The sequence below is a fragment of the Ambystoma mexicanum genome, chromosome 3q (genome assembly GCF_040938575.1).
Source record: "Ambystoma mexicanum isolate Mex_15411 chromosome 3q, UKY_AmexF1_1, whole genome shotgun sequence".
NCBI lineage: Eukaryota > Metazoa > Chordata > Amphibia > Caudata > Ambystomatidae > Ambystoma > Ambystoma mexicanum.
Genome location: NC_090926.1, coordinates 732,093,233 through 732,110,147, shown reverse-complemented (window position 1 = coordinate 732,110,147; position 16,915 = coordinate 732,093,233). Strand labels below are relative to the sequence as shown.

The 16,915-nt window shown below is 40.8% G+C and overlaps 1 protein-coding gene across 6 annotated transcripts in view; it reads left to right on the top strand.

Moving 5' to 3' along the window:
* METTL23 (methyltransferase 23, arginine) overlaps positions 1–16,915 on the top strand; it is a 610,690-nt gene that overhangs the window by 348,534 nt on the left and 245,241 nt on the right. For 5 of the 6 annotated variants that reach the window (XM_069654659.1, XM_069654664.1, XM_069654663.1 and 2 more), the window contains one exon: positions 1,514–1,751. In XM_069654659.1, coding sequence (XP_069510760.1) covers positions 1,514–1,751 — 238 coding nt within the window. Of the gene's footprint in view, positions 1–1,496; positions 1,752–16,915 lie in introns of all 6 variants that reach the window. The other variant, XM_069654661.1, reaches the window with a different exon arrangement.

The window sequence follows — 16,915 nt, the reverse complement described above, 5'->3', positions numbered from 1 at the left end:
ATAGTTGGCTTAATAAAAATATCCCAATTGCTTCTGGTTTGCAATTATTTGAAAATGAATAAAATATTCTTGCCTAACACTCCCACACAGACCTTTGGCACTTAAGAGAAGAGGAGAGGCTTACTGTTGCATTCTCCATAAGCCCATTTCAGATTGCAGTGAACAGAGAAAAGATGGTGGAGAGATCCCTGGCGGCAAGAGGAACTCAGGGCTTGCTGTGCTTTCATTGAACAGGGGAAATTAAATGGGTAGCTTTGCTACACAAGTGCCAATTTAATTAGCGAACCTAGAGAATTGCATAGCAAATTGACATACGACACTGCTTATTTTATGCCTTGTGGTTACACAGAGGCAATGACTGGCAGGCATGACTGTTACAGGAGTGTAACTGCACTTGGTCATGCTTTATAGGTGTGCAACTGTGCAGGGTACTGTGAGCGCGCTTTACAAGTGTAAAGGTGCAGAGTTGTGTGCATGGTAGTAGTATTACTGTACCAAAATATTTGTTATACGTGTGTCACAGTACATGCAAATGCATGATTTTTATTCATATGTGTATTGTTGAGACATACATTGTTTCTTGCGGCTACTTCAGATTTCTTATCCTAGCAGTTGTTGCAAAGGTGGAATATCAGACGTTTTGTAGGTAAACCTCTTTAACTGTCTCTTTGGCTAGTGGCTTTCTCATCTAGAGTTTAAGGCGAACAATCAGCCCAGTGATCTATGATTAGTTCGGCTGGGTGGGGTGCCGGCTATACCTTAGCACCCTTCACTGCAAAGTCTTAAATCACTTATAAATCAGATAACTTCCAGCATCAAGTCAAATAAAAGTAAAGACTGTGTATTTGTATACTTCCAGGTACTCAGATAAGCTCATCTATAGAACTCTTTTTGCATTTCTACTCCCTGGCAGCATAATGAACTATACCGGTCTTCTAATAAGCGTCACAACTGCTCGGATGGGTGCGAAGGGACCATGATTGGCTCTATCTATGCACAGGAGTCTAGAATTGTTGCTTAAGACCTTGAGGTACTCTATGTAAATGAGCTGGGCCCCTGGAGCAATCGTCACTGGCACAAAGGAACAAAATGTGCATAATTCTTGTGACGGAATTTGCCACTACACTGTGGTCTAAGGAATAGCTACAGGTTTGAAGGACTATCTCAGTGTGTGATTGCAACTTCCTCAGGTGTAGTATTCTGTTTCTGTTGCCTTGACTGGTTAGCATGCTAGCCAATGGGGAAATGGAACCCTGTTCACGAGCTGTGATTTTCTCCTAAAGCTAATGGTGTCCTAGCAAGCCACAACAATGGCCAGAGCTCCTGGAGGTGAAACCTGTAGGCATGAGGAATACCTTATGCCTGAAAGGCAACTATTATGCCCTGTCTCTACTCTACTGATAGAGATTCAACAGCTGCGACTCTCTGACATAATGTAAATATGGTGTTAATTTAAAGTATAGCAGTAACATTGCCGAAGTACTAAACCTAAACAGTTTTTCTTTGTACTTAGCTTGGAGCAGGTGTGAGCTTGCCAGGTGTGGTTGCAGCAAAATGTGGCGCAGAAGTAACATTGTCAGACAGAGCGGAGCTTCCCGAGTGTCTGGAGAACTGTCGACGGAGCTGTCAAATGAATAACCTCACAGGGGTGAAGGTGTTTGGATTTACCTGGGGAGACATTTCTCCTGAGCTTCTGGCATTGTCACCAGTGGATATTATTCTGGGATCAGATGTATTTTACGAGCCTGAAGGTAACTGGGAGACTGAGAGACTGAATGGGTCTGGGAGAGAATACATTGTTCCATAGCATCCTACCAATTTAAAACCAGCATTGTTCTATGTGTGGTGCAGCCTGAAATACCTCAATAATGCCACCATATGCCCATCATTTCACTTAATTGGAAGGTATGACTACTCATGTGCAGGTGCCACCATTTTATGGCATGTACAATCTCAACTGGCCCAACTAGATAAATACATGCATATCAAGTCGTGAATAACATGATTACCTTTTTCTCTTGAAATAGATTTGCTTGACAATATCTTGGCTACAACTTATGATGACTCTTTTCTTAGATATGCTTTTAAATCTTCTTTCTTCATAAAATGATATATTTGACCCCAGTAAGCCTGGGGAAGAAAGAAATCTGCTGATCTCCCACTGACGTGTGCATTTCATGATCTCGCTGTTATGGTTTTAATTTTCTGTATGTTTACAATATCACAGAGGACTTCCTAGCAGCCCTCAACGAGGAGAGAAGGGTAGTGAGGCAGTGGGTGGTGAGTAGTGAGAAAAAGCGGAGCAGTGAGTGTTATGTTAAGAACATTTATTAAGCGCTTGTTTGCCCAAGGGCATCATGGCGCTAGGGAGAGAGAAAAAACCTTGACTACAATCATGATCTTAGAACAGATATGTTTTCAATGACTTTCTAAAGATAAAATGATTTGAAGAATTTTTCAGGGTCAACGGAAGACTGTTCCATATCTGAGCCGAGGAAACAGAAAAAGCTCGCCCACCAATGCGAGAGCATCTAAATAGTGGAACAGTAAGTAGGCCAGCAGTGACAGAACATAAAGGCTGCATAGGGAGGTAGCGAGAGAATTTATCACGAAGATATTCAGCACCTTGGACATAGTGTACCAAGCAGAGAGCATTAAAGGCAATCCGTGGGGCGACCGGGAGGCACGGCAGGGAGCGCAGCACAGGGGATATATGGGCCCTATAAGGGGAGCCAATGGCAAATCGGCTGCCATCTTTTTCAAACGTTGTAGCCGCTGTATTAAACCCTTGGGTTGAGCCAGATAGAGAGATTTACAATAATCTAAGTGGCCGAGCACAAGGGCAGCAACTACAGCGGGATGCAAATGAGAGGTTATCGGGGGAAGTACCTTCCTCAGAATTCTCAGATGAAAATGTCTGACTTTTCAAACAGCCTTGACTTTTGGCTCCATAGAAAGTGTGGAAGAGACTACAACACCCAAATTCCTGACCTTATCAGCCGGGACAGGAAGTGGCACCAAAGTGATGGGTCAGGAGAAGAACCCACCACCAGCACCTCTGTCTTGTCCCCATTCAACTTCAGCCAGTTGCGGTTCATCCATTCCCCCACCGACACCATGCATTGCCACAGGCGCAACGACACCTCAGTCTGATCAAGATCAAGACGGATCAGAATCTGAGTGTCATCGGCATACGAATAACACCTGATGCCAAAGGAGTGGATGCGACACACAAGAGGCTAGATGTAAATATTGAAGAGAATCTGAGACAAGGCAGAGCCTTGGGGAACACAATAAAGAAGAGAGAAAACAGTAAAAAGAAACAGAGGAAGTGAAGGAGTCTTGAGTTCTCTCGGTCAGGAATGAAGTAAACCCAGTGTGTATCTGGCCCGAAATTCCGACCTGAGCCAGGCGGTCGAGCAGGATGGTGTAGTCCACGTGACGGCAAGAGTTGTGCACTCAGGGCACGGTTTTCAGATGTATCGTCAAGGAAAGGAGGGGTGGTGCAGTGTGCTAGAGAGGCAAACATCACCACTGATATTGTTTGCAGTTGGTCAGAACATGCAACAAAAACCCATATGTCAGCAACTTGGAACTGTAGAAGCCATTTGGAAATGTGCCTCTGCAGGTGTGCAGAATATTCCACAACCAAAGAGCCAGGTTCATGGGAAATCTCCCACATTTTGGGAAATATGTCTTGCTTGTCAACTCTTTAATTACAGATTTTGAATTGGCACAAGCCTGGCAAGGAAAATATTAGTTTAGTCAAATGAACAAATAACAAGCACCCGATCTAGCACTAGTTTTAATGACTGTTCTCCTTATGCATTTGTCTGCCCCGGTTCGTAGACGGTGACATTGGATTTTAACTGAGGGAATTCCCTATTGTATGTGATACTGGATCCTTTGTTTTTTAAATAAAGCTTATAAAAAAAAGAAAGCCAGGCTAACTCCCCTGCACAAATTTAAAACATAAAGTAGTTACAGCTGCCTATTAATGTGACATGAAAGCATTAGATGGTAAAAAAAAAATAATTTCGCTCATATGGGGACAAAACACAGTTTTAAGTGATTTGCCAACGCTTAAAACACTGGGTCAAAAGGGACCCTGGGGTGTGGTCTGGATGCCAGGAATGATCTCCCCTCTCCTGGAGAGCGGCAAACCCATTTTTTTGTTACAGCCACTCCTGTAGAGTTTGCCGGAGTTCATATGCATTGGATATTAAGAGAGTGTAGCCGACCGGGGGTTGAAAGGTCCCTGGTGATTTGTTTTTCTGAGTTGTGTTGGGACTGTGGCATACCGGCAGAAATTCTACTCCACTGCCTTAGGATGTGGGACGCTGATATCTGGCTACCCTCACGAGGCCTGAAGAACTAACAGCAGATGCTCTTTGCTGTACAACGGTGGGGATTCTGGTAGAAGGGAACAGGCAGGGATTACATGTGGGGTTTCTCCTGGTGCTGCTTCTCGGAGGCCTGACTGAAATTTTATCTGGGGCCTGCCCACTTTTTTTTTTTGCCAAAGAAAGAGAAACATGTTTAGTGGTTGAGCTTTCCCCGGGTGTCCGGCCCATATAGTGATCAGAAGTCGATAGACAAAAGGCTGTGTGAGAAATGCTGCAGGTTCCTCCCTCCAACATCCACTATGAGACAGGCAGTTATAGAAATGCTTTGAAGATTGAGGGGAATGTCTCCAAAATTATTTGCAAGCTGGTCAAGCTAAACAAGTCTCTGTTAAAGTTGAAGGGCTGGGTGTTCGAAGTGGAACATATGGCAACTAATCTTCAAATAGGACATTGGAGAAGATGGATGACGTGAACAATTTTGGAAATGGTTGCATCTTCACTGATCAGCAAGAACAAGTAGTTGTGAGCACTTAAGAAGACGTTCGAGAACGCCCAGGGGCATCATGTACTCTCTGGGTTGGCTTTCCACAAGAATTTGGTTGACCAGATTTGAAAGATGAGGAGAGTTTCCTTTGACACTGTCGCACTTGGTCAATGTTATAGAGTATCCTAGTACTGATGTCCAACAAAAATGTATATGTTAAATGCGGAACTTGGTTTATACTTCAATACTGTTCAGAATATTCAATGTATGGTTTTATTCAAATGTTTATGTCCACAGATATGTCAAACACATCGAGCACGTGTTTCGAACCACACAGGTCTTTGTCAAGGCTGATCATTGAAACAAAGGAGAAAATCAGGACATCATGGAGCGCTGAGTGAAATCTGACGAGGGCAGAGTGATGTCATGAAGAAGATATACGAGGACATACTGAAACAATATGAAAACACTTAAGAGTAACAATGTAACTGATGTGACAAGAGAAACATGCACAAAATTATAAAGTATTCATATATACAAAGAAGATGAAGTAATTTGCTGACCAATAAGTGTAAATATGCAGTAACGCAAGGTAGATGAGACATATAGAAGCTTGTTATAGAGGAAAATATAACGTTGCTAATAGAAATATGGACGTCGGCTTGTGTCAACTCAATCCAGCTACCTCAGAGACAGACCATGGATGCAGAGTCAAGAGATGTTGGAGAAATAGCTTTGTGTACAAAATAAGAGGAGTTTGTGTTGGCCTGGGATCAAGGGTGCTATTTTTGGGAATAATTGCAAGGCACAAGGGGAGGCAGACGGATAAGCTATGTACGTAAGACCTATTTCTCTTAGATTAAAGGAGAAGAAAACATTTGCAAGAGACAAATATTGGACCATTAACAATAGATAAGGCTCATACAACATGGAGTGAGCAAGTCTCTAGAGGCCAAGAGGATCAAGAACACCCAGTATAAGTAAATCAAATAGCAGTAAATAGGAGGTCAAATTGACACATTTGCAGTCTCCTCACACGTGATTCAGAAGTCAAAAACAAGGACTATTCATTCGGCTTCTGATGAAGATAGTGATGTGCTTACACTCCCTCAAATGTCCCAGAACCGAGAGAAAACTACAAGGTCAACTACAGACGAAAGTGGGGAGTAGTCTGACGTGACTCAGGCACCTGGGTTTCGTTTTGCTTAGGTGCAGCTAACAAGCTGAAAGTCCAAGGCTGGGTGAGAATGCCAACCAATCAGTCTATGGGGCAACATGCTATACAATGTTGCATAGACCAATCTGCTGCCATTTTCTCTGTTATAATCAGTGTTATATGTATTTAGAGGTAGTTTGAGGTGTGCCTTACAGATAAGGGCCAGCCAATGAAGCACTAACCCATATGAATACCATAGGTACATATGTTGCCTTAACCAGTCTTTCCTGTCAATAGGTTTTGAAGTTTGCCACGTAGGGTACCGCCATAGATGCCACATATTGGGGTATATAACCTCTGTATAATCAAGTTTGTGTGTGAGTGTGCGAGCATCAGTCCGTTGCTCACCAGTTTGCCCTGCTTTATTAAATTGAAAATAAAGTAGTATTTTGCCATGGTTGTATACAAATTGTTCGTTTTACAACTGTTCGAATTACAATTGACCTTTTCACAATTGACCGAATTGTGAAGGTCAATTGTAACATATATGTGGGGGGAAACCCCCCACACCCCCCCACCCAACACCAACCCCCCCCCAAAACCCATATATATATATATATATGGTCAATTGTGAAAAGGTCAATTGTGACCCTTTAAATTCGGTCAATTGTTAATTCGAACAATTGTAAAAGAACAACTTGGGTAATACCTTTTGCCATATTTTCAGAGTCTGTCTGGTTATTTGCTCTGAGAACTTTTTTGGTAATTCCATATTTAGCACAAGAGACGCTTCAAGGTGCTAGAGCACAATTCATTTCAATAAGGTCATCAATTGCATGTAGTAACTAAACACATTGAGTATTACAATAACAATATTATACAGCTTATCATGTCAATATAATGTGAGACATGTTTGTTTTAGATCTGTTTGAAAACGTTGTTTAAAAAGAAAATTGAGTCCAAATAGAGAGACCAGAGAAGAGGTAGAGAAAGAGGGGAAAAAAGAAGAAAACACATATAAGTAATGTTGTGTTATTACTGGACTGTAATAAAACATTGGTTAGGATCACTTGTCCCCAGGAGATCTTTCGTACCCTATGCATTCGGTTTCCCTGTTAGGCTGGGGCATTAAATGATGGAGCCAATTTGCATCATTTCTCGTGGCTCTCTGTTATTGAGCCAAAAGAGAGGGGTCAGTTTTGTGACTAGGCTTATTGTAAGACATCTCTAAGGGATGGGGAGTTTATCCATATTATGTGGTGGTGTGGTAAATATTTACCTTTCAATGAGACAAGATTTCTCAAAACATGACATGAGTTCCTTCCTTGTTCGGCCTTTGTAAATATCAGCAATCTGGAAAGCCAAGATTGTCAAAACGTAAGTATACTTGTCTGAATTACTTTCCTTAGATGTCTTAAATATATATGAAAGAGGACTCCAATACCTATTTCAATTTCAAAGTGATTCAGAATGTAGTTTGGATTCAAACTCTTCCGCTTAAATTATTGGTGGTGCGTCATCATAGTTTACTCTGTAATAAAACCAACCCAAGGTGAAGGCTGGTCTGGGAGGGCTTGGTGGTGTATTACATGTAATGTTGCACATTTCAACTATCCCTTTGCTATATTTATAGTTGGTCATCTAAATACATCAGGCTGGGTTCAGCCATATATGGCATTCTGCATCGAGAATCAAGGATGTTATTTTATTTACGTGCTATATATTTACAGCATGATGTCACACGTAGAACATGTGACATCGAGTGATGATGCATCGATTGTGGAACTTGGTCTAAGTAATGCCAGTACTTTTGCTGTTACTGAATCAGATTAAAATTCTGGAATGTGCATACATAACGAGGCATTAGAGAGGAGATCCAGACTTAAAACCATGCTGATTGGGAAGGATATTAATAAAATAGGCAGCACGTGGAGTGCATGCTGATTGCATCTGTAACGTGTCAGTGATTTAATAAGTGCAATTCATAGTTTAAAATCCCGGGGTCATGGTTGTAGGTGCGATCACATGGGATAGCTCTATATAGTGAAACAGGAGATATTTGACATAATGAGATTTATTCCAGTGAAGCTCTTATGTCCCATAATTAGAATGTATGATAACTAGTGCCAGTTGTGTCTAGTGATCAAACACTCAAGATAAGTGGACTGAATCTCCAACTTGCTGGAATGCCTGAGTTCTAATATGTCCTGTCAATATTCACTATCCTGGGAGTTGACGAAAATCTCAAAGTGACTAGTTACTCTTATAGCCTCCCAAGGCATTGAACGTTTAAGTGCATTACAGGAAAGCATTAAACTTATGATCCGAATTCAGACTATCTGTTACAGTTCGAAATTTACAATTACACTGTTTCAACTGCCAATATGATGCAAGGTGATATTTTGCATCTCGACTCCCTAGCATGTTGAGATGTTTGTGGATCTTGACTCTTCACTCATGTATAGTGCTTCCAATGTCGACTAGTGTACATACACAGATATTAGCATATATAACATATTTGGTATGGCAGTTGATTAATTGTTTAATACTGACATACCCATATTGGTTGATAGCCAGATGTTTAGTATTCATTGCAAAAGGACACATAGAACAGTTCCTGAATTAGAAAATAAACCCGAGTACTGGATTTCTGTAGCCAGTTGGTAGTCATGTGTGTTGTGTCATGCATGTAAGATAGACTAAGAAGGTTCCTAGGTGTAGGAGCCCTCTTATACCTTAAGGAAGGCTAGTCATTTAAGTAAACTTTAATGTCATTATCCATTTGAAGCAAGTGCCAATGTCTCTTAATAATTTGATGCACTTTGACTGTCTGAGTTGTATCTTGTTATGAAACATATTGTATTATCTCTTTTGTTGGTGTCCCTGACTTTGGGTGTCAACAAGGTATGTCTCTCAATAACCAAGGCTGTTTCAATATTGCCTGTGGGTAGCCTCTGTTCGGGAATCGTTGGTTAAGTAATGAACATTCATTTGCGCAAGCTGCCTCATTGTTGCAGTTTCTACGTGACCTGATATATTCGCCCTTGGGTATATTTTCAATGACATTTTTTCTATGACAACAGGAGGTGTGTAACGTGGAGTTAACCTCTGTAGATTTTCTGAAGGTATGTGTGTGCAATCAGTCAGGATGCACAGATGTACAATTGGTATGCCTAAATAGTCAATGGTTGTGTCATCCATGGTGCATGTTAGTTCAATTCCAAAACCATTATGATTAAGATAAGACACAAATGTTTGTAAATGCTCGAGTCCCCTGCCAAACGATGAAGATATCATCAGTATATCTATGCAATTTTTTCACATGGCCTAGGCACTCAAGACAGATCAGTGCATGCGCCTTTTCAAAATGATTAATGAAAAGGTTGGCAAGTGCTGGTGCATAGTTAGTGCCCATAGCAATACCTTTTGTCTGGCGATAGCAGTGCCCTTTAAACAGAAAGATATTATGTTCTAAAGACAATTCCAGAAGTTCTTTAATCATCTCCAAGTGTGTATAGTATGATGCTGATGTCATAGAGTATGTGGAGTCAATGCTTGTAAGAGCCAGCGAATGCCTGATTGATGTATACAGTGCGTTGACATCAAAGGGGACTAGCAGATAACCTGGTTGCCAAGCAAAGTCCTTCAAGCTTTGTAAGATATGCATTGTGTCTCTCACAGAGAAGGAAATCTTGAGGATCTACTATTGGTTGATAATGTTAATATATTTGGCAATGGGCTCATTTACTCAACCAATCCCACTCATAATGGGTCTTCCCTCTGGGATGGTTTCAAATGATTTATGGATTTTAGGTAGGAAGTATATAGTGGGCATCCGATGATGCATAAGAATGATTTTTCATCATCTGTGAGCAGACCTTTTCTGTAGCAGTTTACAATCATGTTTTTGGCTTCATTTGTAATTGTCTTTGTTGGGTTTGTCTCAAGTTGTTCATAAAAATCTGGTATTTGAAGATGATTGGTGGGCATCTTGATGTACTCAATTCTGTTGCGCATAACAGAATTGTATGTCTGATGTAGCTCCCCACAACATGACAAGAGGCTTTACGAGAATGCATATTCATGCCTACTATGTCCTTTGAATGTATGTCTGATGTAGCTCCTAGCAACATGAGGAGCTTTACCAGCATGTATTGTTTGCCTACTATGGTCTCCGTATGTATGTCCGAAATAGCTCACTGCAACAGGGGAAGAGGCTTTACCAGTATGTGTACACTGCATATTATTATCGATCACTTTCTGTAACTAGCGAATAGATAGCTGTGGGTTTTGTGCGCTGTAAATAATAGCAAAAATAAATAACAATAAATGTATAACAATGTTCCCTCATTTATCTGCCACTTTTATTATTACCTCTGGGTCTGTTTTCAGTTTATTCAGTGCCTGGCTCTCTGCTATGTTGAGATTCTTTCTGATTGTACATTTTTGTATTTTTCTTTTTTCTTCAAGCTTGTGTATATCTAGAGTTACTGCCTTTTGGAATGTATCAATGGCATTATCCCCTGAAATGTTGTGAGTACATTTGGACTCTCTTCAGTTCCTTTATACTGATGACAACTTCATCAATATTTAGATGTTGCCACAAATCATATTCTGAAATGTGTTCGGTTTCCTGTAATGATGTGAGGAGCTGAGTATGCTTAAGATCCTCTATAGAGATATCACTTATTTGCAGTGCATTGTCCTGCCTTTCTGTAATAAAAAACATTTTGCAAAGAATTTCTTCAGTTTTAATTTCCAGGTGAATTAAAGTTTTGTGTGCCAGTGTAGTTGGTATAGATAAATCGGGAGAACGATTGCCCTTTATTGATAACAAACTTCAACTTGAGTAAGACTTCTGTTAGAAAGATTTAGAACTAAATCTGGTGCCTGGCTGCCCTCTGCTGTCTCTGATAACCTGGTGTTGTGATTCTTCAGTTTGTTTCTAATTCTGATTCTTGAGTGCCCCCTCTCTTCCCTCTTCTATTCCTTCTCTTATTGATATCTGTTTCTAAAGGGTCCTGGAAACATACGTTCTCCACGTGGAACGCCAGATACAGCTGAACACATCCTCATGTATCTACACCAACAATTATAACTAAGGTAAGCTTGATAATTGACCTGTGCAACATTACAAGTAATACACCACCAAGACCTCCCATACCAGCCTTAAACCGGTGTTGGATGTATTAAAGAGTAAGCTATGATGACGCACTACCAGTTATTTAAGCGGAAGAGTTTGAATCCAAACCACATTCAGACCATTTTGAAATTCTAATAGGTAAGGCAGCCCTCTTTCATATCTCTTTGGGACATCTAAGGAAACGTAATTCGGACAAGCATAGTTAAGTTTTGACAAGTTTGACTTTCCCGACTTCTGATATTTACAAAGGCCAAACAAGGAAACCTACCATGTTTTGAGCCATCTTGTCTCATTGAAAGGCAAATATTTACCACACTGCCACGTAGTATGGATAAACCCCCATCCCTTAGAGATGTCTTTTATTAAATCTAGTCACAAAACAGATTGTTCCCTCTCTTGACTCAATAACTGGGAACCACGAGAAATTATAACAATGAGCTCCACAATTTATGCCCCAACCTAACCAGGAAACTTAATGCATAGGGTAAGAAAGATCTCCCATGGACAAGTGGTCCTAAATGCATCCTAACCAATGTTTTATTACAGTCCAGTAATAAGATAACATTACTTATGTGTTTTCTTCTTTTCTCCCCTCTTCTCTTCCTCCCCTTTGGTCGCTTTATGCAGACTCAATTTTGTTTTTGAACAATTTTTTCAAACAAATCTAAAGCAAACTTTTCTTGCATTATATTGAAATAACATGTTTAAAATCATTATTGTAGCACTCAATGTGCTTAATTACTACGCACAATTGATGGCGTTGTTGAAATGAATGGAATCTTGATATTGGGTCTATCACTGGGTCTGTACTTTGGGTGAAAAAACATACTCCTCACGGTACCTCGCACAACAATCGGGACTTTCCCCTTTGTTACAATGATCAACCTTGACAAAGACCAGTGTGGATAAAAACACGTGGCTGCGTTTGACATATCAGTTTATATAAACACTTGAATAAAACCATGTATCGAATATTCTGTACAGTATTGAAGTATAAACCAAGTTTTGTTGGACAAGATTATTATTGGGATACTCTATAACATTAACCGAGCACGACAGTGCCCTAGGAAAGAAACTCTCTTCTTATATTTCCAATTCTGGGGACGTCAGGGCACTGCCTCCTCCACCTACACACACGCAGCTTGTCTATACCGATTACAACCATTCTACCAGGTGCAGCTTGAGAAAAAGTTCTAGTGGTCCCCCTCCTCCAATGATTCTCAGATCTGGAAGATACCTTTTCTACCTGGCTACAAATGTTACATTTTAAACCGTATGCTCTGCAAGCAGTCCTTACTAGCTGCCAAAGCCCTGTAGCTGGAGGGGGAACACATGGGCAAAAGGTGCTGGCCAGACTACAATAGTTCAGTTGAGAAGTGAAGCTGAAGGGACGTATGTTTTAGAGATGTTGAAGGCTGCTGAGGTTGTGCTCAACTATGGGCAGGGTAGAGCCTTTCTTTTCCCTATTGTGAGTTTGAGCACAAATTCTCGAAGGAGAGAACCACACCATATCTGGCATGCTCACATGGAACGTGAAGTTAGGGTCTACCTGGTCTTCCCAGTGAAACTGAGGATAGCCACTGACAATTTTGTATTTCAAAGTCCTGGTGATGCAAAGACATTTTTGGAATTCTTGCAGGATGAATCTGATTGGGAATGGGAGGTGACTGAGCAGGCTGCTTTTCTGGCTGTAGAGACTTAATTTCTATAACCCGTGGCTGGGGTGCAAATAGTGACAGAGCTGGAAGTGGCTAGGCATTTCTCTTTTATGTGCTGTGTATGATTTGAGGGATATTGACTGTTGGTTTACCTTTTTCTGGGGGTTTCTTATTGGGTATTTGGGGTCCAGATGAGTTCCTTCCTAAATCGAATTGCATCTTTAATATCTTAATGGAGTATCTAAACCCCTTATGTTTTGTGAAACCTATGTTTATATATTTGAGAGCAACAAGCCAGCTTTCTTGCAAGCTTTTACCCATAGAGTTCTCTATTAATAGATGTTTCACAAAAGTATGTCTGTATAGACCAATGTTAATGAACAGATTTTTTTTTTAAATGAAAAGAAGCGAAGATAAGATTACTAACCAGCTTTTCCAGTAACTCGTCTTTGCCTTTGTTTATTTGAAATACCACTTCATAACTGGGCCAAATAACATTCCTACAGTTGTCAGATATGAGACAGATGCACAAAATATTTCCAGGAGATCGCACTGTTTATAATGGAAACTGGGATTAGAATCAATGTATTGAAATCCTGCACCTGTAGAATAATAGGTCGGAATTTGCACCAAGACACTGCTAATAAAACTACTAAAACCTACAGAGATACTGACTTCATCAGTAATCGGATAGTGAAATCCTGGAGGATGGAAAAGTAAGCAAAACTGGTTGCAAGCAGCAACACAGTGTAGCAATCCTGCACTCAAAGGACACCCATGATTATACCCGACATTCTAGTTCCAAAGGCTTTGATTCAGACTAGACCATGCCTCCCCTCACCAGTCGTTTTAGTGTAATATTGCACCTCAGACTATTGCTCTACCAAAGGTTAAACAGATTTGATCAAATGGCGAAGCCTGCATTAGAACCCGCATCTTGCAGCTCTAAACTTGGCGACTTCAATAGACGGAATCTCTTCCTCCCCCCTTCTTCAATCTTTCTGATGCATGTAGCACATTGTTCGTTTATTTCTAAGAACCTCGACATTTGGTACAGTTGGATGGGAACTAGTGATGTGACCACGATCAAACAGTTGTTGCCAAGTGGGAAATGCAGGATTACAATTGCATGTCTTCTGGTTACAAAGTGTGCACTTTAGCCACCAAACAATCTTCTTGTGGCTCAAGTGCAGAAGCAGGATTAGAACTCAGATTTTTCTGATTCCAAATTTGGCAATTAGCAGTGGTAGTTTTATAAAAACACATACATTCACCCAGAAGGCATTTTGGCACCGTAGAAGTAAAAAGTGCAATCGTAGTACAGAAGACATACCTAAAGAGCTGTAACTGAGGTAAGTTTAGCTTAAAAAGAAATGTCTTGAGCATTTTCCTGAATGAATGAATGAAGATTCTTCTTATTCCGTAAGGAGAAAGGTAAGGAATTCCTCTGTTTCACAGAGGCACAGAGAAAGAACTATTCCCTACAGTGGGCACAGAGAAAGACAAATTCACAAACGTATCTTTTGTAAATGGGTACACAGTTTTTTATATGCTTGAGACCATAGTGGTTGACATAGTTGATCGTCCAAGCCTATGTCAGACAACCGCAATTTAGGATCTTGCAGAGTGTTATATAGTTACTGAGCACATAGCTTTAAAAATCACTTGTTTCCTTATCGGGAGTCAGTGGAGAGAGATTGAGGCACTAGTTCTTTTCTTTTAGTCTCCTCCCTTTCCCATCCTCATCCTTTGATAGTTTCCCAATTCTCTCTCTCCCCTCTCCCTTACCCATCTGCTCCCCTCTTATTTCCTCACCTTTGCCTGTGGGGCAGTGTTGAGAGATGGAGATGTGCTTGTGGGAGCAAAGCTGCTAGGTGGACCCCTGTCTGGGTGCTTTGGGGTATGGATATGGTAGGATGAGGATACGCCTGTGAGGGTGTTGCTAGAGTGCGGTTCTCCCCCTGTACAGAGATTAGTGATGAATTAATTGTGGTGAACTGCCTGTGGAGCAGCGGGTGGAATATGGAAATGTGGTTGAGTGAATGGCTGGGTGGACTGAGTGAGCAGATGTGCCTGTGGGGTTGTTATGGAGGGTTAGGTGTGTGCCTATGAGGGGCATGGAGGGTGGATCCCATGTCATTGTGGATATGGTGGTTGGTGGAGTGTGGGAATATGTCTTTAAGGGCGTGTACCTTTGCTGAGGATATGACTGAGGTGATGGTGGGGCTATATTGTGGGATTTGAAGGTGGGGGTTAAGGATGGATTGCATACAGCAAAAAAAATGGCTGAGCCCCAATATGTAATTGGTACTCCTCAATAAGATCATTATGGATAATACAGTGCGATAGACTTTATTGATAGTACCACATGACCCTGGCTGATTAATATTATTGCTAATACCTTCTGAACTCAGTATTGCTAATCTCTTTCCAGCCTGTTGTCAGTATTGCTGATCACTAGCCTGCTGGTCAGTATTGCAAGTCACTTATTCCGTGTGATGGGCATTCATGCAAATCATTGTTGTTATTGCTATGTAAGGAGCAATGATGTGGTTCTTATTGGCCAATGCACTTAAAACAAGCATCGACAATGCCAACAGTTTGTGCTTTTTTGTAGGCATGGGAAGAGCACTTGCCAGTCACTGGCTGTTGTTAACTGGCTATCAATAGTTGCATGTGCAAAATGGTGTGAGTACATGGGCATCTAATAGCATTGCCTGGCCAATGCCTAATACTTATACACTTGCCAAAACTGTTGGCTTTGCCAATGTTTGTTTTTAACCGGTCTTTAGTGAAGGACACGCATAGTGCTTTTAAATAGAGTGGCTGAATCCAGCCCTAGTTAAAGCATTTTTATTGTTTGTTTGTTTGTTTATTTGTTTATTTATTTGTAATGCGCGCCAGACCCAAGGGTAACCGGGCGCAGCAAAGAGAATATGCAAAGCTTACAATGTTACATGGAATTACAGAGTTACATGATTTACAGTGGTAAAGAGATAGGTATGTACGAACTTAGCAGGATGCAGATCTGATCGAGAGTTTAAGGCACTGATGTCGAGCGAAGCAGTAAGTTATATACAGTGTTACTATAATTATTTACATTTATGGTATATCTCTAATAATACATATATACAGTTCAGATAAAGTAGCACAACAAAGGTATCTAGCAGTGCATTACATGTTTTTGTCATTGAGGTGTTTGATGAGATTCTTTCTAAAGTAAGAGAAAGGTTGGTCTGTTCTCAAGTTGTGTGGCGAGGCATTCCACCATTTAGCAGCTAGCATAGGGAAGCTGATACCGCCAATTTGAGCAAGTTTAAATCTAGATACTACCAGGCAGTTGGAATTGGGGGTTCTTGTTGGTCTACTAGAGTCTTTTCTTTTTATTCCTTCCATCGGGTAGCTGGGAGCAGCGTTATTGAGAGCTTTGTGTGTCATGGAGATCATTTATAAGTGGATTTTGTTGTCGGTGGAGAGCCATTTATATTGGTATCTGACGGAGGAGATATGTTCCCTTTTATTTATGCCAAGAGCAGCTCTTAGGGTGTTATTTTGTAGGATTTGTAACCTTTTATTGATAGTTTTGTTGGCACCACTGTAAAGGGCATTACAATAATCAAGTCGGGATAATATTAAGGCTCTCGCCAGGATCATGCAGCTATCATTAGAGAAGGTCTTACCTGCTCTTATTAATTTACAAGTATATGCTATGGTGGAAGCTAAGGAGTTAACTTATTTGGTGAAAGACATGGTGGAATCAAGATAGAAACCTAATGTTTTTACTTCCCTCAAAACCTTAATGCTATTGCCGTCTATGTTAAACATGGAGTAGTCCGTGCCTAACTTGTTGATATTGGCCTGCGTACCCAGGATAATCAGCTCTGTCTGATCATTCAGGCAGAGGCCATGGGATGCCATCCATGCCTGAATAATGAAGTACACCTATTCACCAACTCCCTGTCCTTGCTGTGATCCCCAGAAAGCGAGAGGAGAATCTAGCACATTTACAAGTCCAATTAAGTCATAAACTGTCAGAAGACTACTTTCAAAAAACACTGGCAGTCATTTTGAGTGCAGAGTTTGATGGTAAGGCTTTATTAAAGCGATATCAGAGTTCCCATGAGGATG